The sequence below is a fragment of the Tamandua tetradactyla genome (genome assembly GCF_023851605.1).
Source record: "Tamandua tetradactyla isolate mTamTet1 chromosome 22 unlocalized genomic scaffold, mTamTet1.pri SUPER_22_unloc_1, whole genome shotgun sequence".
Classification (NCBI taxonomy): domain Eukaryota; kingdom Metazoa; phylum Chordata; class Mammalia; order Pilosa; family Myrmecophagidae; genus Tamandua; species Tamandua tetradactyla.
The window spans coordinates 2,006,106-2,029,898 of NW_027518251.1; the positions used below are offsets into that span (position 1 = coordinate 2,006,106).

Sequence of the window (23,793 nt, forward strand, 5' to 3'; positions counted from 1 at the left end):
TCTTTCAAGGAATATATCATTGACTTGAAGACCTTTGATACTATTTCAAACTTTTGAAAAAATATGAATTTTCCTTTTCCTCTTTAAGGATTGTTCTGTTGCCTATGATTCATATATTTTAATCAGGATTCTCACATTTCCACATAATTCTGTTCAAACTGAATTCAATGTTTTCTAATTTGATACAATATATTAGACTCAAACTTCATACTTCTCATAAAGAGGGCCTGACATCACTCCCTGAACTCAGAAAAAAATATTTGTCCAAAACTTAAATAATAGTACATTATTTCTATTATAAATTAACATATTAATTGAATATCTTTATTGGGCTTACTTCAAAGAACTCTACATCAACTATTTATTTTACTATTCAGAATAAGAAGTTGGTTCAAATATCACCTACATTTTTCAGATGAAGAAATTAGTTTTCTTTGGCACAAATAGGTCACATTTAGTGATGCTTGAATTTATCCTGGGGATGTACAAGCATGAGTTGCATTTGGCCACAGGGATCATTATATTAAGTCCTGGCCTTCAGATGCACTCAGTCTCAAAGTTCCATTGCTGTTTAGTAGCATGCCTATTTCTGGTGTATCTTAGCATTAAGTGTCTACCACCCCCTGCAACAACTGCCAATTATTGAGGACCCTAAGTGGCATACTGAAGGTTTCCAAGTTGTAATGGCCCTCAGAAACAATTTTTACTGCAGAGATAGGCCCTTATACATTGAAGTTTCTGGTTCCCAAGAGGAAACTCTTTTACTAAGTTACATTGTAATTATTCCCCTGTATATAAGGCTGTGTCACCAGGTTATCTGGGGCATTTCTCAAAAATTTCAGGCAATCCCTTTAGGTCTTTCAGGTCAATTCCATTCCCCAGGCTTAATAAATACTCTTTTACACCCTTGCCATGTCTATGAATCTCCACGTTCTTACCTTTCCACTCAAATTCAGCAGCTCATTTGAAATCTATTTGAGAAACAATATAGGTACTTTTGAGGTAGGTATTTTGAGCCATTAAATTTGAAAATATTCTTCTGCTGGCATCTCTCCATAAAAACGGAGGCATCATCCTTTATCCCAGCTGACTTCTTTACTTCTAATTTTGTGTTTGACTCCCATCCCTTGCTAAAGTATCATGAATTTTATATCATTATTTATAAATAACATTTTATCTTAGAATCTACTCCATCTAAAATCTGATCCAGGTCCTTTGAATTTTGACATATTCTAAAATCTTCCATTCCAAAACTTGATGAGCCATTAAAACACTTTTGAACTTTTATTTACAACTGCTGACCTCTCATGTACTTTTCAGTGCAAGTTGAGAGCAGAGTCCATACATCAGATCCTCTCCTCATCCCACTCTTCTCACCCTTTCCAATCTGAGTCTTTATTCACATTAATTCATGGACATCAGTCTTAATGACAGTAATATTTTCATCAATATAGCAGTCTTATGAGATTTTTCAGCCCTCATCTTATTTCCTCCTCAGCAGAATTTGAGTAATTCCTGCTTATGAAATCTTTTTTCTCCAGACAATTTTGACTGTTCTCACAGGTTAGATTCCCAGAACCTAATATGTAGGATATTTATTTGGAAGTGCTCTTGGGATAAATGTAGTGGAAAGGAAAGGAGAGAAAGAAATCCTGGGCAGAGGGAAAATTGAATCTGCAAAGCAACCTTATTACTGACATGGCCCAGTATATGCATGCTTAACTGAACTAGAATGGCCATAAGTACATACCCTGATCTCCATTAATCACCCTGGGAATGTGTGACCTTATGGCATGTGGTTTTCTGCAGGTGAGGCAATCCTCAAATATCCAAACAAATAAAGGACATTGTCAGAGTGTTGATAACACTCAGAATCTGAGCAGGAAATTTTTCACATAAGAAGGATCTTGGTGGACCATTTACATGTCCATCCAGTTCATCTGTTGTCTCACTTTTATCTGTCTCTATTCAGGGAGGTGTTCCTCCAGGCCTCTCTTCCTGAAGGAATCTGCAAGAGGAAGTACATTTACATGTAATGCTACCATGGCTTCAGGTGTTCTTGGGGCCAATCAGTATCCTTCTACCTTGTGCATTCTAGATTTCCCTCACCACCACATGGCACCTCTTTCTGTCTCAGGTCTTACCCTTAATGGGTCAGATCTATTTGTCACAATGCCTTGCTCAGGCAGGGTTTGCTAAATTTTCCATTTATTAACAAGTTTGACAGGTGAATATAGAGAGGTACCTAAGTAAATCATGTAAGTGCTAAACACATTCTTCTTTCCTCATGTGACATAACAGCATACCTTCAAATTAATCACACTTGCAAAAATAGGGATCCCTATTCTCACCTATTAGGCCCTGATCATAAATAGCAAGAAGTGCCTAGGTGGGACTAAAGCAAAGAGATCAGTGGCAGCATTCTTGACCTTGTGTCTTTCAAATAAATATTAGAATCAATTTATCAATGTTGTCAGTGTATTTGGTGTGAATTTTGGGCAGAATTTAATCATATTAATTTGGCACATAACATATTAATATATTGAGCCATATGTTTCATGTTTGTAGAACTACATAAATTTAATTGCTCCTTTTTCAAATTGGAGAACAACAATAAATTGCATCCTTGCCAGTTTTAAACTGCTGTGTGCCTCAGGAAAGAAACCTAGCACACATCACCAAATGCCTTCCCAGCTGACAGAGAAACCCTGAACATATAAGCCCTGTCTTGAGTCAAGAGATCTTTCTGTGGATGCCTTAGTTTGATCATTTCATGGGCATGACCAATAGTCTTGCAAATTAATAAATTATCTTTATAAAATCCAAACCACTTCTGATATATTGCATTTCTAGCACAATTAACAAACTAAAACAGATATTGGTACAAGAGGTGTAGACAACAGTGGTTTGCAAATGCCAAATATTTTGAATGGCTGTTTAAATGGATGAGAGGAGATTCTGGAAGTTTTGTGAGGACGTTTATAGAGAAGGCTTACATTGTTTAAAGAGACTGCTGGCAGAAATGTGGACTCGAAAGATACTTCTGATAAGCTTTTAGACAGAAATGGTATATGCGTTATTCCGAACTTGAAGAAAGGTGATCCTTGTTTTAAAGTGGCAGAGAATTTAACTACATTGAGTCCTGGTTATGAATGGAAGGCAAAATTTAAAAGCCACTGGCTAGGATACTTAGCTGAAGAGTTACACAAATGTGGAAAGTGTGGCCTGGTTTCTTCTTGTAGGTTATAGTGAAATGTGACAGGAAAGAGATAAACCAAGATCTGAACTCTTGTGTACAAAGAAACTAGAAATTGATGGTCTGGAAAATTCTGTGATGCCAGAAAGGGAGACCTAAGATAACAGTTCCTCATGTGAGGATTTAACCAAACATGAAACTTGTAAGATACTACAGAAAAAGCAAGGATTAGAGATGGGATTATCCAGGTTGGATTTGTGGAAAGTCCTATCATCTGATAGGTATTACCCAGGGAAGATTTGTGGAAAGTCCTATCAACTGATAGGTATGATCCCACTATTCTGCCTTGAAAATCAACAAGAGTTGACTGTTGATCAACAAGAGTTTTCTTTCCCTAGCCAGTATGCACTAAAAGGGACAGAACAGGGACAGATTGAAGGAAAAATAACTTCAAAGGCAGAACCATGGAAGCTAAAGTCTAAAACCAAGAAAACTCACGCCAGAAAAGCAGGCCTCCATGCATTTGGAGAGTGTGAGTTTGCCCTGAAAACATAGGGCATGTCTTCTGCTTCAATGTTCAGGAAGAGTTTCAGCGACTGGGCCTCAGAGAGGGTGGAGCTCATTCCTTGTGTTTTGGGGAGAGCCTTGCTACTCCTCTATTTTTCTTAGGGGGTTTAGAGTGTGTCCCAGGGATGGTAGAGAACCCAGGTGCTCTCCCAATGCTTGTTGAGGGTGGAAACAAGAAAATGGTGCTCTCCCCAATGTCCCCCAAGGTTGTACCCTTCACCTCAATGTTTGAAGAGGCAGTGTTTTTACTCTCAGAAAGGGTGGAACTGCTGTTTTCTAAAGCCCTGAGGATAAATGGCTCTCAGACTTTGAAATCTAATGTAGCTTGCCCTGTAGGTTTTTGAAGCTGCTTGGGCCAGTGAACTTTGTTTTCCTTCAATTCCTGCCAATGGAAATGATAATGTTTACTGTCTGACTGTATCTGTTGTAAATGTTGGCAACAGATAACTTGTTCTGAGTTTTACAGGTCCAGACCCAGGGGAGAATTTTGCCTTGGGACAGACTCTGCCTGTAAATGAATTTGATGAGGTTTTTTACTGGTTCTGACTTTGTATGGTTAGGAAAATGTTTTAAGGCTTTATGATATTGTAATGGAATGAGGGTGTTTTATATATGGAAAGAAGATTTGTTTTCCTTGGGGTTCAGAGGGTAGGATTTGCTGCTTTGACATTGTTGTGTACCCCCCCAAAAAAACCATGTTCTTTAACCCTGACTCATTATTTTTGGGTGGAATCACTTTTTATGCAATTTTATTGAGATGTAGTCACACAGCATACCATCTATCCAGAGTATACAATTGAAGGCTCACAGTATCATCATATAATGCATCACTACATTCAATTTTTAACTCATCATATAGTTGTGTATTCACCACCATGATTAGTTTTAGAATATCTGCATCACTTCAGAAAAAGAAATGAAAAGAAAAATCATAAATTCCATACCCTTACCCTCCCCTCCTCATTTACTTCTAGTATTGCAATCTACCCCAATTTTTTACCCCTAATCCCACCCATTATGTAATTATTTATGTCTCTAATTTTCACTCATCTGTTGGTGGATTATTTTTTATTGAGCTGTATCCATGGAGATTTAGGCCACCCAATTGTGGGTGGGACCTTAATTAGATTGTTTCCATGGAGATATGACTCCATACATTCAAGTTGGGTCACCTACTGGAGTCTTTTAAGAGAGAACGGATTTAGAAAATGCTTCAGAGCCAACACAGAGAGAAACACTTGTGCAGAAAGAAAATACCCCCTGGGAAGGTCTCTGAAATCCAGAATCCATTTGAAAGGAGTATCAAGGAGAGAAAGCTAGCAGACATAACCATGTGCCTCCCCAGATGAAAGGGAAATCTCACACCTCTGGCATGGCAGGCAAAAATTCTGCCACTGAGCCACTATAGCAGTACTCTAGACTGGCTTTTAAAAAAAATTCACAATACCAAATTTTGGCTAAAATGGAAAGCAACTGAAACTCTCATACATCACTGGTAAAAATGCAAAATTGTACAGAAACTTGGAATAAGTCTGATAGTTGAAAAATTAAACCTATCTAGATCATATTTATCATATGACCCAAATTTCCACACCTAGCCATTTAACTTAAAGAAATGAAAACCTAGGTTAACAAACAAATCTGTATACAAACGTTTATAGCAACCTTATGCATAATTGCTCCAAATTGGGAAATAATCTAACAATCCTTCAACTTGTGAATGGTTAAACTGTGGTACATTCATACAATGAAGCACCACTCAGCAACAGTATACATACAGTAGGTATGGATCTCAAATACATAATGCTAAATGAAAGATGTCACATTCAAAATGCCTCATTCTGTATGATTCCATATATATGACATTTGCCTGCCCATGCAAAAAAAAACAAATGAATATATTTTTATTTGAGTATATATTTTTTTAGCAAAAATATTTACCTTATATAGACTACATTAATGTTCACACCCTTAGAGAGTGGTGGTTGATTACAAGTCCTTTTATAGATGAAGAGTAGTAGAGCCCTTCTACCTGTAGATTCTCCAGAATACTTACACAGCATACAAAAATCACAAAGAGTAAGTTCTCTGGGAAAAGATATATAGGTTGGTTTTCAGATTTTAGGAGGAATTAAAGGATATCTGCATGGTTTATGTGATTTGGGTAATGATGGTGTTAAAGAAGGCATTGCTGATCATATGTATCTCTCATCTGAATTAATGAGAGCATGTTTTGGATTATAGACTGATCACACTGTCAACTTCATTAAAGGAGAGTCCTCCATGAAAATGTTACCTTTTCTAGACTGATAAAGAACCTCTGAGTGTGCAATTTGATGAAAGCATCATCAGTAAGTATTGATTTACTTACATTTTTGGCCTGTTTGAGCTCTGTTTTATAAGGAAGAGAATTTTAACCAAAAAGGACAGTTCTTATTTACTTTCTAATTATTGAATTTGACTGCAGGCATTTAGGCCCAGGCTATTTGAGGTCAGGTTAGCTATTAGTGAACAAACACTTTCTCTAGATTTAAAATTCATTAGTACTTTTCTCAGGGAAACTTGCCTAAAATCATTCAAGGAATAAATTCATGAATTTACACTAGTAGGAAGCACAGACAAATGAACTAATACATGAATAATGACAAATTTTATGAGTTACCTGAAGGAAAGGAACTCAGTGTTTAAACCTGGCTCAACATGTTAGTCATCTCTGTATGGAGCAGGGACAAGGGAGGACATGAGAAATATTGTTCTCCATAAATATATATTAATGTGAGTAAGTATAGTTATGTTGGACAGTAAACATCAGGTGAGCCAAAGTTTATGTTTGGGTTGTGGATTCAGTTTTATGAAAGTTCTCACATTGGAGGGGAACCTGGACATGGGACATAACTGTGAAAACAAACTATATGAAAAGGAGATTTTCACAACAAGGTGCATCATCTGATTACTGAAATGACAGGTGGCATTCAGGTAATGGTGTAAGCCTTAAGGAATTTGAACTGGGAAGCAAGAAGGAAAAATTTAAACTCTGGCTGTGTCTTTTTCTAGCCATGTACTTTTTTAAGATTACAAACCTTAAAAAAGTTTCTGGTTTTCTAAGGTTTCTGAACCTCTTTTCATTTAATTTGTTAAATAGGTAAATCTGCCTTAATTAATATGTTAATTTAAAGATTAAATAAAAGTAATTCTCCAAACACATTTAATACAATGTTGTTTATGTGATTTTAGGAACAAATGCATAAGTTAATCTGACTGTTTTCAGAAAATATCATTTGTCCATGAAATAATTATATAATTTTTAACAATGTTAATAAAAATTTAAAACATAAAAGATCTTCCACATCTATAAATTATGAAATGAAAGATGTTACAATTGAAAACTATTAATATAATATGTCAACTGCCATTTTGCTAATTTCAATGTGAGGTATGGGTTTTATTCCAAATCCTTAATTCTATTTAATTTGAGCCTCCTGAACCTATCAGGATTGTGAGATGTTATGACACATGTGCATATGCTACTTTTTTGATGCAAGGGATTTTCAGGACTATATTTGTAATACAGCAGCCATCCATTGATCCCTCAAAGTGGAACAAGTCCTTGATAATAAAATGCATTGTTTCTTGATTATCTAAATCCAGCAGGATGAGATCATAAGTAAGTATTGAGAGAGTGATAGTATTAGACATTTAATGTGGAAGAACCAGGAAATTTTCAGGAAAATATCCTCAGGACAGCTACAAGGCAAAGTAGGACTGGGGTGAGAGTTGAAAGGATGGGGTTGGATATTTCAGAAGCCAGACATATTGATAGCTGAGAAAATCCACAGTGATTTCTCTGGATGTGGAGACCAAATGTTTTGAGTCAGAAAAGGAATGGAAAATCACTGAAAACCATGGGCTGATGAAGATATAAAACTCAATGGTTTTCACCTTATCTGTACAAAGAAGTTATTCTCTTAGGGCATATTTCATGTTCCTGTTTATTAGATTGGGATCATTCCCAGGTGGAGGATTAGGAGTCATGAGAGTTGTGTCTGAAAGTCAAGGATAAGTCCAGAATCTAATAGCTTCTTTCTACATTCTCAGTTTTGCTTACCAAGTGCTTATGCTGTTGTGAGTGTAAACCCAGAGGAAGACAACTGACAGCTAGGCTGTTGACCATGCAGCCACTGGTGAGTAAGGAATACTTCTTTTTACTGAAATTACCCATGTGTTTTCAGCAGATGGGCATAGATATTTGTGCCAGTTTGAAAGGATTTATGTGCCCTAGAAAAGCCATGCTTGAATCCTAATCAATCTTGTAGGAACAATGGTTTCTTCTAATCCCTATTCAGCACTATAGGTTGGAAACTTGATTAGGTTATCTTCATGGAGATGTGGTTAATCATTTGTAAGTATTATACTTGGTTAGATGGAGACATGTTTCCACCCATTCTGTATAGATCTTGATTAGTTTAGTGGAATCTTTTAAAAGAAGAAGCATTTTGGGGAATGCTTCAGAATGACATAGTCACATGAAGCAGAAAGTCCACCAGCCAGTGACCTTTGAAGATGAAGAAGAAAAATGCCTCCCAGGGAGCTTCATGAAGCAAGAGGCCTGGAGAGAAAGCTAGCAGACACCACATTTGCCATGTGCCCCACCAACTGAGAGAGAAATGCTGAATGTCATCACCTTCTTGAACCAAGGTATCTTTCCCTGGATGTCTTAGATTCGACGTTTCTATAGACCTGTTTTAATTTAGACAATTTCACAGCCTTAGAACTGTAAACTAGCAATTTATTAAATTCTCCTTTTTAAAAGCTGTTCCATTTCTGGGATATTGTATTCTGGCAGCTAACAAACTAGAACAATATTCTAATCTCATTTAGAAGTTATTCAGTGATCTAAGCTAAAGTTACATTTTTCCTGGCCTCTGGGATGGTGATTGTTCAAGTTTGCTGTTTAAATTTCCAACCTGTAGTACTGAACAAGGATTAGAAGAAACTGTGGTTCTCACAACATCGATTAGGATTAAAATATGGTTTTTGCTTTTCTAGGGCTCATAAATCCTTTCAAACTGGCACATTCCACCCTCTGGACCCTAAAAACCATATGTTTTCCCCATATACAAAATACATTCATTCCATTACAATGTCAGAGAACCTTAAACCATTTATAGTAACATTACAAATACAATACAAGGTTAAAACCAGTAAAAGTCTCATAAAAGTCAGCTACAGGAATGAACAGAATGGCTTTTAAAGGGGGAATTTAACAAGTTGCTTGTTTATAGTTTTAAGGCTGTGAAATTGTCCAGTTAAAATATATCTGTGGAAATGTCCATTCTCAGACATCCAGGAAAAGACACCTTGGTTTAAGAAAGCTGATGACATTCAGCATTTCTCTCTCAGCTGGAAGGGCATATGGCAAACATGGTGTCATCTGCTGGCTCTTTTTCCATGCCTCTTGCTTCATGAAGCACCCTGGGAGGCATTTTCCTTTTTCATCTCCAAAGGTTGCTGGCTGGTAGACTCTATGGTTCTCTCATCCTTCTGTCATGGTTCTGTACCTGTCTTCTTGTTCTCAAAAGGGGCTCTGTCTGAAATGTCTCCTCTTATATAGGATTCCAGCAAACTAATCAAAACCCAGGTAGAATGAGTGGAGACACATCTCCATCTAATCAAGTTTAGTACCCACAATTGATTGAGGCATGTTTCTGTAATGATAATCTTATCATGCTTCCAACCTATAATGATGGATAAGGACTGGAAGAAACCATTGCTCTCCCAAGATTGATTAAGGTTAAAACATGGGTTTTTTTTAGAGTACATCAATCCTCTCAAACTGGCACAGTGATCATTCCTCAATAAGTAATCTTTCCAACACAAGTTCACTGCAGACTCCATTAAGACTCTGTATTCACTGGAGAACTGAGAGGTTTGTTCTCATTCAGCCCATGTCCTCTTTAGAGAAATAATGTACTCATTGACCCTGTTAATGCCTGCAATTGGCTTAGATGTATAGTGAGCTTAATTGATAAAATTGAGTAATAGCAGATATTTATAGTTTGTAGGGAGGCTGGTGCTCAGCAAGTGAGTTCATCAGTACAGGGTTACAGTTGCTAAGGTGGAGGGTTTGGCATTGTTGAGAGAAACAAATGTGAGGATTAGTTAATAGAAGGAAAAGAAGAATCATTTATTTTCCTCAAATCATAATTTCTTAAAGTTTTAATATTGTATATTTGTACATTTTCAAAACTTTTAAAATGGATACCTAAAATTTTCCCTTTCTTTTGTTCTCATTGCTCTTTTCCCCTTATTTTAAGCAATTTATTCAAATTTTATAAATAGGAGTAATGAAAAGAAGTGTTGTTTCTTTAATCTTAACTTTCATTCAGGAGTATAGTAAGTAGAGTAAAATTCATGTCCCTGGGAAATTTTGTGATGAATTTGAAAGACCAGAATGGCTTAAGGGCCTTCTTTTATTCTTAAACATAAAGAGGAGGTGAAGATAATGAACACAGAATGAACATGGGTTTTGAAGATCCCAAGGAAAATTGAGTTTGAATGATCTGATATCCCTGGGATGGGGAGCTAGGATCATCCTTCAGTATAGGAGTTTCAGGAGTCTGTGAAGTGAGCCACTGATCCATACTTGTATTTGATGATAAATACCTGAAGTTATGGAAAATTTAATGAGACAGCATGCACTGTTCCAACTTATCCATGATACGTATTTAGTTCTGTAAAATGCTATATTTAGCTGCAAAGTTTGCTGCCATTCTATTGAATAATATAGCTGTATATTAAGTTTGGATGTAAAGTACTTTACACATAAGTTCATTAGATCTTTCAAAATTTCAAACTGTTTGTGAAATGATGTCATAAATGAGAGAAAACAGGTCATCTGGGGCAGTAATATAACTATAGTTATAAAAGTGGCAACACATGGGTATTCATTGTCCTGTGATGAGTCTGTATATTTACTTGAAATAGGTAGAAAATAGTTTTTTGTTATAAATGCTGAAGTGCAAATTATACCTCACCATCTGCACGTCATAATGACCAGTTTATTGGGAAATGTCAAGATTCTATTAGACCATGCATTTTTTTGGGATTTTTAAAAATAATTGAATCAAATAATCAGTGTGTATATGTATGTGTCCACACCTTTGAAAGACTGATTGTTCAGTATTGAGAATCATCTGACTTGAAACTCAAATGCAGTTTGAGCTTTCTGGAGCAGTTATCAGTTCCTAAGTGCTATGCTTCCAATCATTGTGATCTGAATATCAGCAGATGGCCCTTTCTGAATACTTGTATCTCTGATGTTTCTAGGAGTTAGTGAAATTGAAAGACGCATTTATAGAATTTACTCAGGCAGAGTGGCTCATGCTGGATTCATCCCAGAGAAGGCTGGTCAGAGATGTGATGCTGGAGAATATCAGTCATCTGCTCTCAGTGAGTGAGTATTAAACTTACCTATCTAATCCTTGTAAGAAGTGTCTAGAACAGCTTGTTTATATTGTTTTGGATTTTACTTTATATTCATATTCTATGTTATTTCATAACATGAAAAACTATCTAAGATTTTTGTCTCTTTACTTATTACTTACATCTAGCTCTTCCCCTGACTAAAATATAATCTTTGTGAACACAAATTCCATGTGTTTCTTGTATACTCAGCACACTGTTGAGAATACAATGAGTATTTTCTATAAGGATAAATAAAGAGATTAAATATGCTCTAAATAATTGTTGTGCTCTAGGGATTTTTTTCTCTTTTTAAAACTATTTTATTATAAGCAACGAACTGGCGTACCAACATTCTTGACATTCAATCATTCTTTACATACGAACATTCTTGACATGGTTACACTCAATGGCTCACAATATCATCACTCAGTTGTGTATTCATCACCATGATAAATTTTTTTAACATTTGCATCTCTCCAGCAAAAGAAAGAAAAAAGAAAAAACTCATGCATGCCATACCCCTTACCACTCCCTTTCATTGACCACAAGTATTTCAATCTACTCAATTTATTTTAACCTTTGTTCCCCCTATTATTTGTTTATTTTTTAATCCATACTTTTTACTCATCTGTCCATGCTGTAGATAAAAGGAGCATCAGACACAAGGTTTTCACAATCACACAGTCACATTGTGAAAGCTATATCGTTATACAATCATCTTCAAGAAACATGGCTACTGGAACACAGCTCTACAGTTTCAAGCATTCCCCTCTAGCCACTCTAATACACCTTAAACTAAAAAGGTGATATCTATATAATGTGTAAGAATAATCTCCAGGATAACCTCTCAATTCTATTTGAAATCTCTCAGCCATTGACGCTTTATTTTGTCTCATTTCTCTCTTCTCCCTTTTGGTTGAGAAGATTTTCTCAATCCTTTAATGCTGAGTCTCAGCTCACTCTAGGATTTCTGTCCCATGTTGCCAGGAAGGTTTACAACCCTGGGAATCATGTCCCATGTAGAGAGGGAAAGGGCAATGAGTTTGCTTGTCGTGCTGGCTGAGAGAGAGAGAGGCCACACCTGAGAAACAAAAGGGGTTCTCAGGGGGTGACTCTTAGGCCTAATTTTAAGTAGGCTTAGTCTATCCTTTGTGGGGATAAGTTTCAAATGAACAATCCCCTAGACTGATGGCATGGCCTATTGATTTGGTTGTCCGCACTGCTTGTGAGAATATGAGGAACTGGCAGCTACTCTTATGCAAGCTTCAGCTACATATTGCTAATTACCACAGTTTGCCAAACCCCACCCAAAATCATTCCTGTTAACCCTAAAGAACATCTAGAACTCTTAGATTCTACGAAGGTTCCATGCACTAAGATTACTTTCCAGAAACCTATGACCTCCAGATGGGTCCCTAAGCCAGATAGGTCCTGAAACCCAGCGGGCCCAGCCTCTCCAGAACATCATCTAGCTCCATCCCCCCATCCCATATTATCAACAGCTCTTTCCAACATGAAAAAGCTACAATGGGCATAGCCCAAGTACCCTTGTAAGATTGGGAGAAAGATCAAAGGAGAAGGTGGAATTAAAACAGAGGAGAAAGGGTTTAACCAATGAGTATGACTGCTGAATTATATTGATATTTCTTTTAGTCTCCAGGATTTGGGGTGCTCTAGGGATTTTGTGTGGATTCAGATGATAGTAATAACACAACAGGCATATCATTTTCCACATTAACTTAGAATGTTCCATGGGAACTTATTGTATTACTCAGGGTTCTCCAGAGAAACAGAGCCAACAGAATATATCTGTAAATATGAGATTTTATAAAAGTATCTCAAACCAACTGTGTAGATGCATGAGTCAAATTTTATAACGTAGGCACTAGCTGGCAACTCCAATGAAGGTCATCCATGAACTCTCCAGGAGGGGTTGGCTGACTGAATAAGGCATGGAAGTTCTGTATCTTCTCCCTTTAAAGTCTTCAACAAATTGAATTAAATCCAACTGATTCAATTCTCTCTTTGTGGAAGACATTCCCTTATTTGATGCTAGATGTAACTAGCCACAGATGCAATAAACTAAGGAAGGATTTAGAAAACCAGCCTTCAATTTATTAATCAGCCATGAAATTTCTTTGAAGTAATGGTTATGCCAGTGCTTACTTGATCAGAAAACTTGGCACCCTCACATGGCCAAGTTGACATATGAACTTAACCATCACAGTGTTTTTGAATTCTTTGTGAAAATCATAATAAACTATTATGGAAATCTAGAATTTTCCTTGTCTGAAAATATAGAGTGTTCTGCAGTCTGTTCTTGAGCTTGGCTCAGCGACCAGAAGGTCTCACTGTATTTGGGCACAAGTCCAAGATTTGACACTTTGATGGTGAAAACTGGTCAATATTCTATATTCCAGGTACTTTTCCTCTGACTGACCTTCAACAGTTATATTCTTTTCTAGTCATGATAGTGGTTTGAAGCTGTATGTACTGCAATAAAAGCATATTCTTAAATCTAATCCATTACTTCACATGTGAGCAATTGTTTGCATTAACTTTTGATGAAGTTTACTTCAGTTAAGTTGTGTCCTATCTCAAGCAGGATTAGTTTTCATCTATTACTGGAGTCTTTTATAAGAGAATAAAATTCAGACAGAGAGAGAAAAGGCCACAGGTATAAAATTTTGAAGTCCATGAAACCTTGAAGAAAAGAAAGAAACCAGGAGACAGCATCATATATCTTGCCATATGGCAAACTAAGGAACAATAGTTTCCAATTGTGAGTCTCAGAAAGCCACAGTCTTGGGGAGAAAGTGTTGCCTTGATGATGTATGGATTTGGACATTTCCCAAGGCTCAGAACAAGAAACCAATAAATTTCCATTTTTAAACCAGCCCATTTTATGCTATTGCTTAATTAGCCTAGGAAACTAAAGACAGAGTTTGGCCCAGGCATTTGATGTGCTTTTGTTGCATATACCACAAAAGGCAATACAGCTTCAGAATTGGGTAATTGGTTGAGGCTGGAAGGATTGTGAGGTCATTTATAGAAATGGCTTAGATATCTTTGAAGAGAGCATTCAAAGACATATGAATGTGAAAGGTATTTCCAGTAATGCTCAAGAAGGAAATGATGATGTATTATGGAGACAGGAGCAAAGGTGATTCCTGTCACTATTGACTTCTGATATTGCGTGGAAGACAGATCTTCATTCATGAACTTGAATATTTAACTGAGACAATTTCCAAGATAAGCATGGGAAGCTCAGAATTCTAATTGCCACTTATGTTAAAATATGAGAGAGATGTGATAAGCTAAGAACTGAAATCATGGGCTTAAAGAAACCAGATATTGGTGGTTTAGAGAAACTGGAGCTTCTGGAAAGTGAGCTCCCAGAGAATAGTGCTTAATGTGAGGGTTTAATTAAACGTGAGAAAGTCAGCAATTCTGTTCTACTCAAGATTGAGAGTGCAGTTATCCAGGAGAGAATTGTGAAATGTTGTTCTGTCTGATGGTTTGGACTTCTGTGTGCAATATTCACAACTGACAAGTCGTTTGCAAAATCTTTCTGAACAACCACTGGTAGCCTTGATGAAAAGGGACAGATTGCAGGAAAAATCACTTCAAGGGCAGAACCATTGAAGCTGAGGTCTGGACCAAAGACATCTGAGGCAAGAAGGTGAACCCACCAATATCTATAGAAAGGGTGTGTGTTTTTCACAGCTTGGGGTGTGTTGGCCTCCCACCCCATGGTGAGTACAACCTCACTCTTTCAGATGGTGGAATCATAACCCATTGGGAATGTAGAATTTCTCTCTGCCACCTCACTATTCTGCAAGGGTTGTGACTATTCCCCAGGGCTTTCAGAGTCAGACCACAACCCCAAAATCCTGAGAGGTTGGATATTTCACTCCTGTGTTTACAGAGAGCATGGCTGTTGAACAAGCACTTGGGAGAGCTGAAATTGCCACTTCATCAGTCTTGGAGGACAAAATCTCATTATGTATGTGACTCTCAGAACTTGAAATGTAATAGAGTACGCCATTCAGGGTTTGGAACCATAAACTGTGCTTTCCTTTCACCTATCAATCAAGTGGAAGCATTTATTTTATTCTTGTCACTCCATTGTACATTCTTCTATAGATTTCACGGTTCCACAGGCAGAGGATACCCATAACCAATTTTGATTAGACTTTGTACTAAGTGTTGTTTTTAAAATGGCTGAAATTTTGGGAGGATATTTTAATGGAATGAATGTACTTTGCCTGTAAAAAGAACAGGTCTTTCTGGGTTGCAGAGTGTGGAATGTGGTGGTTCGAAATTGTATGTGCCCAGAAAACATTTTAACTAAAATCCATACCTCTGCTTTTTTTTTTTTTTTTTTTTTTTTTTTTTTTATTAACGGAAAGAAAAAAAAGAAATTAACACAACATTTAGAAATCATACCATTCTACATATGCACTCAGTAATTCTTAACATCATCACATAGATGCATGATCATTGTTTCTTAGTACATTTGCATCAGTTTAGAGGAACTAGCAACACAACAGAAAAAGATATAAAATGTTAATATAAAGAAAAGAAATAAAAGTAGTAGTAATAGTAAAAAACAACAACAACAAACAAACCAACAAGCAAACAAAAACAAAAAAAAACCCTATAGCTCAGATGCAGCTTCATTCAGTATTTTAACATGATTACTTTACAATTAGGTATTATTGTGCTGTCCATTTTTGAGTTTTTGTATCTAGTCCTGTTGCACAATCTGTATCCCTTCAGCTTCAATTACCCATTGTCTTACCCTGTTTCTAACTCCTGCTGAACTCTGTTACCAATGACATATTTCAAGTTTATTCTCGAATGTCCATTCACAACAGTGGGACCATACAGTATTTGTCCTTTAGTTTTTGGCTGGATTCACTCAGCATAATATTCTCTAGGTCCATCCATGTTATTACATGGTTCACAAGTTTATCTTGTCTTAAAGCTGCATAATATTCCATCGTATGTATATACCACAGTTTGTTTAGCCACTCTTCTGTTGATGGAGATTTTGGCTGTTTCCATCTCTTTGCAATTGTAAATAACGCTGCTATAAACATTGGTGTGCAAATGTCCGTTTGTGTCTTTGCCCTTAAGTCCTTTGAGTAGATACCTAGCAATGGTATTGCTGGGTCGTATGGCAATTCTATATTCAGCTTTTTGAGGAACCGCCAAACTGCCTTCCACAGTGGTTGCACCCTTTGACATTCCCACCAACAGTGAATAAGTGTGCCTCTTTCTCCGCATCCTCTCCAGCACTTGTCATTTTCTGTTTTGTTGATAATGGCCATTCTGGTGGGTGTGAGATGATATCTCATTGTGGTTTTGATTTGCATTTCTCTAATGGCCAGGGACATTGAGCATCTCTTCATGTGCCTCTTGGCCATCCGTATTTCTTCTTCTGGTAGGTGTCTGTTTAAGTCTTTTTCCCATTTTGTAATTGGGTTGGCTGTCTTTTTGTTGTTGAGTTGAATAATCTCTTTATAAATTCTGGATACTAGACCCTTATCTGATATGTCATTTCCAAATATTGTCTCCCATTGTGTAGGCTGTCTTTCTACTTTCTTGATGAAGTTCTCTGATGCACAAAAGTGTTTAATTTTGAGAAGCTCCCATTTATTTATTTCCTTCTTCAGTGTTCTTGCTTTAGGTTTAAGGTCCATAAAACCACCTCCAGTTGTAAGATCCATAAGATATCTCCCAACATTTTCCTCTAACTGTTTTATGGTCTTAGACCTAATGTTTAGATCTTTGATCCATTTTGAGTTAACTTTTGTATAGGGTGTGAGAGATGGGTCTTCTTTCATTCTTTTGCATATGGATATCCAGTTCTCTAGGCACCATTTATTGAAGAGACTGTTCTGTCCCAGGTGAGTTGGCTTGACTGCCTTATCAAAGATCAAATGTCCATAGATGAGAGGGTCTATATCTGAGCACTCTATTCGATTCCATTGGTCGATATATCTATCTTTATGCCAATACCATGCTGTTTTGACCACTGTGGCTTCATAATATGCCTTAAAGTCAGGCAGCGCGAGACCTCCAGCTTCGTTTTTTTTCCTCAAGATGTTTTTAGCAATTCGGGGTACCCTGCCCTTCCAGATAAATTTGCTTATTGGTTTTTCTATTTCTGAAAAATATGTTGTTGGGATTTTGATTGGTATTGCATTGAATCTGTAAATCAATTTAGGTAGGATTGACATCTTAACTATATTTAGTCTTCCAATCCATGAACACGGTACGCCCTTCCATCTATTTAGGTCTTCTGTGATTTCTTTTAACAGTTTTTTGTAGTTTTCTTTATATAGGTTTTTTGTCTCTTTGGTTAAATTTATTCCTAGGTATTTTATTCTTTTAGTTGCGATTGTAAATGGGATTCGTTTTTTGATTTCTACCTCAGCTTGTTCATTACTAGTGTATAGAAAAGCTACAGATTTTTGAATGTTGATCTTGTAGCCTGCTACTTTGCTGTACTCATTTATTAGCTCTAGTAATTTTGTTGTGGATTTTTCTGGGTTTTCTACATATAGTATCATATCGTCTGCAAACAGTGATAGTTTTACTTCTTCCTTTCCAATTTTGATGCCTTGTATTTCTTTTTCTTGCCTAATTGCTCTGGCTAGAACTTCCAACACAATGTTGAATAATAGTGGTGATAGTGGACATCCTTGTCTTGTTCCTGATCTTAGGGGGAAAGTTTTCAATTTTTCCCCATTGAGGATGATATTAGCTGTGGGTTTTTCATATATTCCCTCTATCATTTTAAGGAAGTTCCCTTGTATTCCTATCTTTTGAAGTGTTTTCAGCAGGAAAGGATGTTGAATCTTGTCAAATGCCTTCTCTGCATCAATTGAGATGATCATGTGATTTTTCTGCTTTGATTTGTTGATATGATATATTACATTAATTGATTTTCTTATGTTGAACCATCCTTGCATACCTGGGATGAATCCTACTTGGTCATGATGTATAATTCTTTTAATGTGTTGTTGGATACGATTTGCTAGAATTTTATTGAGGATTTTTGCATCTGTATTCATTAGAGAGATTGGTCTGTAGTTTTCTTTTTTTGTAATATCTTTGCCTGGTTTTGGTATGAGGGTGATGTTGGCTTCATAGAATGAATTAGGTAGTTTTCCCTCCACTTCGATTATGTTGAAGAGTTTGAGGAGAGTAGGTACTAATTCTTTCTGGAATGTTTGATAGAATTCACATGTGAAGCCGTCTGGTCCTGGACTTTTCTTTTTAGGGAGGTTTTGAATAACTAATTCAATCTCTTTACTTGTGATTGGTTTGTTGAGGTCGTCTATTTCTTCTTGAGTCAAAGTTGGTTGTTCCTGTCTTTCCAGGAACCTGTCCATTTCTTCTAAATTGTTGTATTTATTAGCGTAAAGTTGTTCATAGTATCCTGTTATTACCTCCTTTATTTCTGTGAGGTCAGTAGTTATGTCTCCTCTTTCATTTCTAATCTTATTTATTTGCATCCTCTCTCTTCTTCTTTTTGTCAATCTTGCTAAGGGCCCATCAATCTTGTTGATTTTCTCATAGAACCAACTTCTGGTCTTATTGATTTTCTCTATTGTTTTCATGTTTTCAATTTCATTTATTTCTGCTCTAATCTTTGTTATTTCTTTCCTTTTGCTTGCTTTGGGATTAGTTTGCTGTTCTTTCTCCAGTTCTTCCAAGTGGACAGTTAATTCCTGCATTTTTGCCTTTTCTTCTTTTCTGATAAAGGCATTTAGGGCAATAAATTTCCCTCTTAGCACTGCCTTTGCTGCTTTTTTTTTAATTTGCCTTCTAAAGCCCGAAGGATATATGCCTCTCAGAATTTTAAATCGAATGGAGAAAGCATGCAGGTTTCAAGAACTGTATGAGTACAGTGGCCCCATTTTAATTTTTTATATATCTCTCTATAGCAATGGAAACATTTATCCTATGAATGTCCTGCTTTTGCATATTGGCAGCAGATAACCTGCTCTAAATTTCACAGGTCCAGAGCCAGAGGAAAATTTTTGCCTTAGAGCAGATGATGTCTATAATTGACTTCATTGAGAATTTTTACTGGCTTTTACATCTTACTGTATTTGAATTGAATTGAAATGGTTAAATTGATGGAGTGAATGTGTTTTGTATATTGAAATATGTCTTTTTGAGGGCCCAAAAGTTGTAATGTGCCAGTTTGACCATGTTATGTACCCCAGAAAAACCATGTTTTAATCCTGACCCAGTCTTGCTGAGCAGCTATTTTAATTCTGATTAAATAAATATAGGTTGAGAATTTTGATTGGATCATCTTATGGAGATGGGACATGCCCAATTGTGGGTTTGACTTTTAATTAGATGGAGATATGACTCAACCCATTCTAGGTAGGTCTTGATTAGTTTACTGAAATCTTTTAAAATAGGGAATATTTTGGAGAGGATCAGAAATTACAGAAGCATCAGAGCCAAAAGAAATTTCACAGCAGGTCTTACCCAGATGCAGACACATGGAGAATAGGGACACAGATATTTGGAGATGCTTGGAGTCCAGTAGATATTGCCATAAGATGTTAAGCAAAGCAGAATCTGGGTAGAGCCAAGGGAAGCCAAGAGATGAAAGCCAGCCCTGAAGAAGCAAAGTGAATAATATCCACAGGAACAGAGGCTGAAAACAATTAAGCCCAGGAGCAAGTGATCAGCAGATGCCAGCCATGTGCCTACCCTGCTGACAGGTGTTTCTGACCCATTGACTTTTCTTGAGTGAAGACAATATTGTTAATGCTTTAAGTTGGATAGTTTCATGTCCTTAGAACTGTAAACTTGTAAATTATTAAATTCACCTTTATAAAAATATTCCAGTTCTAGTATATTGCCTTCCAGCCACTTGCAAACTACACAATCACCTTCACTGGACATCATGATAATATACTGTTAAGTGCACAGAACACAAAATTTCTTGTATTTTTTCCCATAAACAAGATATCATATCTGTAAATGAGATGTAGCTTCAAAGTTGGTTCAAGGGGAGGAATTGTGGGAAGAAGGAATTGGATTTTTTCAAAACCAGAATTCAGGTGAGCACTTCCTTGGAACATGTATTCAGGACAGGGAGGAGCATTATCAATGAGTGACTCAAATATCACCTGCAGATTTCTGCAAGTTATATTTTCTGAAATGTACATATTGGGGAAATTTCCTCAGTTCAAAGTATCAAATGCTTATCACTCTGTATTCACATGTCATTAGCTTTGGCAAAATAGATGTCTATGGACAATTGGATTTAAACTTTCACTTATGACCCATTTCTCATCCTTGGCTTCAATGCTTTTCCCTCTCTTTACCTCCCCAACATATTATTTTTGAAATTATTTTTCTTATAATTAAATCTTGAAAATATTTTCTACTCGATAGTGTCATATGAAAGTTTCTACTAACTCAAGCAATCTTTAATTTGATGTTCTTTCTCAGATAATTGTCATTTTAGAAATAATTATATGGCTATGTGTGCTGATTCAACATATTCATTTTCCTAATGCTTATCTAGAAATTAATTGTTTTTTCAGTTCTTTCAGGCAGGGAAGATAGTGTTAAAGAACAAAAAATGTCATCTTTGCATCATATCTGTAAGAAAGAAATATCTACCATCATGTCATTGGTAAACATTATGGCTGTAACCCTGGTCTTCCAAATAGATACCTGGAAGTGGAATAAATTAAAAATTCAGTACAATCACTTAACTGTAAGTTGGTTTAAGTGTGAATCCAGGAAAAGTCTGTCATAATTTGAATATAGAAAACAATTGATTTGAACACAATAATATAACCTTCCTTATATATGAAAAGATAATTCTATAAATAAAGCTCATATACTCAATCTCTGATACATTATAAAGTCTTCAAGACTGATTAGAAAGTTCTGCAGTTGAGAAGTTATAAAACAGTAGATCTCTGTACCTGCAGAAGAATAAAATGATTAACAAATAACATGGGAAATATTTTAATTGGAGATTGTTACCGATTGGTTAGTTTTGAATTCAGATGCATATGGATTGATATCTATGGGCAAACCTCTTACATTCTCTCCTCTACTTCCTAGGAGCAGAATACTCATACTCAAAAGAATGGTATTATATGTCATAAATTGTCAGAAGATTGTACTCATAGTTCCAGAGTGATTCAACATGTATTAACTCACAAAGGAATGAAATCCTACTTCAGCAATCAATTTGGAAAAGCCCTCCATGATCTATCATGTTTTAATCAACAACAGAATTTTTACCCTGGAAATAAGTCATATGAATGTCATCTAATTAAGAAATCCTTTGTTCAAAATTCTGGCTATACACATTACAATGGAACTCATGTTGGAGAGGAACCCTTTGAATATCATCTATTTGGGAAAACCTTTACTAAATATTCTGAACTGAGACAACATGAGAGAACTCACACTGGGGAGAAAACATATGAATGCCAATTATGTGGGAAAGCCTTCACCTATTATTCTAGCCTTAAACAACATGAGAGCACTCATACTGGAGAGAAATCCTATGAATGTCATCTGTGTGGGAAAGCCTTCACTCATTCTTCTAGCCTTAAACAACATGAGAGAACTCACACTGGAGAGAAACCATATGAATGCCATCAATTTGGGAAAGCCTTCAGTTTATCTTCTTACCTTAAAGAATATGAGAGGATTCATACTGGAGAGAAACCATATGAATGCCATCTATGTGGGAAAGTCTTTACTCTTGGATCTCACCTTAGAGAACATGAGAATATTCACACTGGAGAGAAACCATATGAATGTCATTTATGTGGTAAAGCCTTCACTCATTCTTCTGGCCTTAAACAACAGGAGAGAACTCACACTAGAGAGAAACCATGTGAGTGTCATCTATGTGGTAAAGCTTTCACTTATTGTTCTACCCTTAGAAAACACAAGAAAATTCACACTGGAGAGAAACCCTATGAATGTCATTTATGTCAGAAAGTCTTCGCCCATTATTATTACTTTAGATAATGAGAGAACTCATGCTAGAGAAAAACCATATGAATGCCATCTATGTGGGAAAGTCTTTACTCTTGGATCTCATCTTAGCGAACATGAGAGAATTCACACTGGAGAGAAACCATATGAATGTCATTTTTGTGGCAAAGCCTTCACTCATTCTTCTAGCCTTAAACAACATCTATGTGGGAAAGCCTTCAGCCATTATTCTAACCTTAGATGACATGAGAACACTCATACTGGAGAGAAACCCTATGAATGTCATTTATGTCAGAAAGTCTTTCCCCAGTATTCTAACTTTAGAAGACATAAGAAAAGTCACACTGTAATGAAACTTTAGGAATGTCATCTACGTGGAAAAGCCTTTACTCAATATTTTAACTAGAGACAATAAGTGCCTTTCTCCTTAGCATTCAGCCTTGCTTAAAAGGCAATCAGTTTTCAGAGTTCCCAGGTGAAGGAGCTCATGTGCAAAAATTGAATCCAAATATAGTACTATTTCCATAGTATCACAACATCATCTATAACACTGAATACAAAGTGGCCATTCATATAATATTCACTCACTACCTCCTTAACTAAATTCAGACTTAGTATCACAACTTTGATTGATGTCAACCTACATAGAGTTTAGTCTCTATTATGGGATTTAATCTTGTCCTCCCTTAATGGTATGGTATTGATAAGGTAATTAAACAGATTGTGAAATAATTATTGAATGTATAGATTTTACACATAAAATTGTATTAACAGTGTAAAGAATTCCTGGTCTGTTCAAAATCCCAGTGGTTATACCTTCATCACATTTACCCCTTAACACAAAGTACACCAGTGTATGTTTCCTCAAAACAGTAACATTCTCCTATGTAACCACACAAACCCAAATCTGAAAGTGAAAAGATCCAATCCAGAGCTCATTTTTGAATTTTACCTATTGTCCTTAGAGTGGGAAAAGGTTTCCTTGTCCATTTCAGCTAATGCTTTTTCAAATTGGAATTGTTCCTGAGATATTCTCTCATGTGCTTGACTGATTGGCAAGTACATACGATGCTGACTCAAATCTTCCCACAGCTTCCTCCTGAACTGACACAGGCCTGAATTCCAACAACAAACCCCAGACTGATGCTGTCCTCTCCTCAATTCATCCCATCCAAAAGGACCTGAAATCCACCTACTCCAACCCTAGTGATGACAACTTGATAACTGGATGAACTTCTACATACACATGGAAAAATTGTTTTCTCATTATTATGAAAATGAAATTTATGGGGCTATACCCTGAAAGCATCTACATCATTGTCCACACCCAATATTAAAGAACACTAAAAATTCCTGATAATCCATAAAACTCTACTATTTTCTCACGAAAGATACATTGTCTTTAGGAAACATGAAGATTCATAAAGTCCAATTAGATGGTATATGAAATAAATAGTATATCCAATTAGTTATCAAATATAAAACTTTTCACTATTTCCTAATTTTGCCATTTTTCCTCAATCATTCACAAATCTCTCCACTTCATTGAGAAA

The 23,793-nt window shown here is 36.2% G+C and overlaps 1 protein-coding gene across 1 annotated transcript in view; it reads left to right on the forward strand.

The window, feature by feature from the left end:
* The window catches only part of LOC143672900 (uncharacterized), a 57,429-nt gene extending 34,528 nt beyond the window's left edge, over positions 1 to 22,901 (forward strand). Inside the window, 7 exon segments of the mRNA XM_077147352.1 lie at positions 6,008 to 6,114; positions 7,859 to 7,944; positions 11,090 to 11,220; positions 20,234 to 20,328; positions 20,827 to 20,909; positions 21,350 to 22,269; positions 22,271 to 22,901. Of these exon segments, the coding sequence (XP_077003467.1) occupies positions 7,933 to 7,944; positions 11,090 to 11,220; positions 20,234 to 20,328; positions 20,827 to 20,909; positions 21,350 to 22,269; positions 22,271 to 22,601 (1,572 nt within the window). The 5' untranslated portion in view covers positions 6,008 to 6,114; positions 7,859 to 7,932 and the 3' untranslated portion in view covers positions 22,602 to 22,901.
* Positions 22,902 to 23,793: the final 892 nt, after the last annotated feature.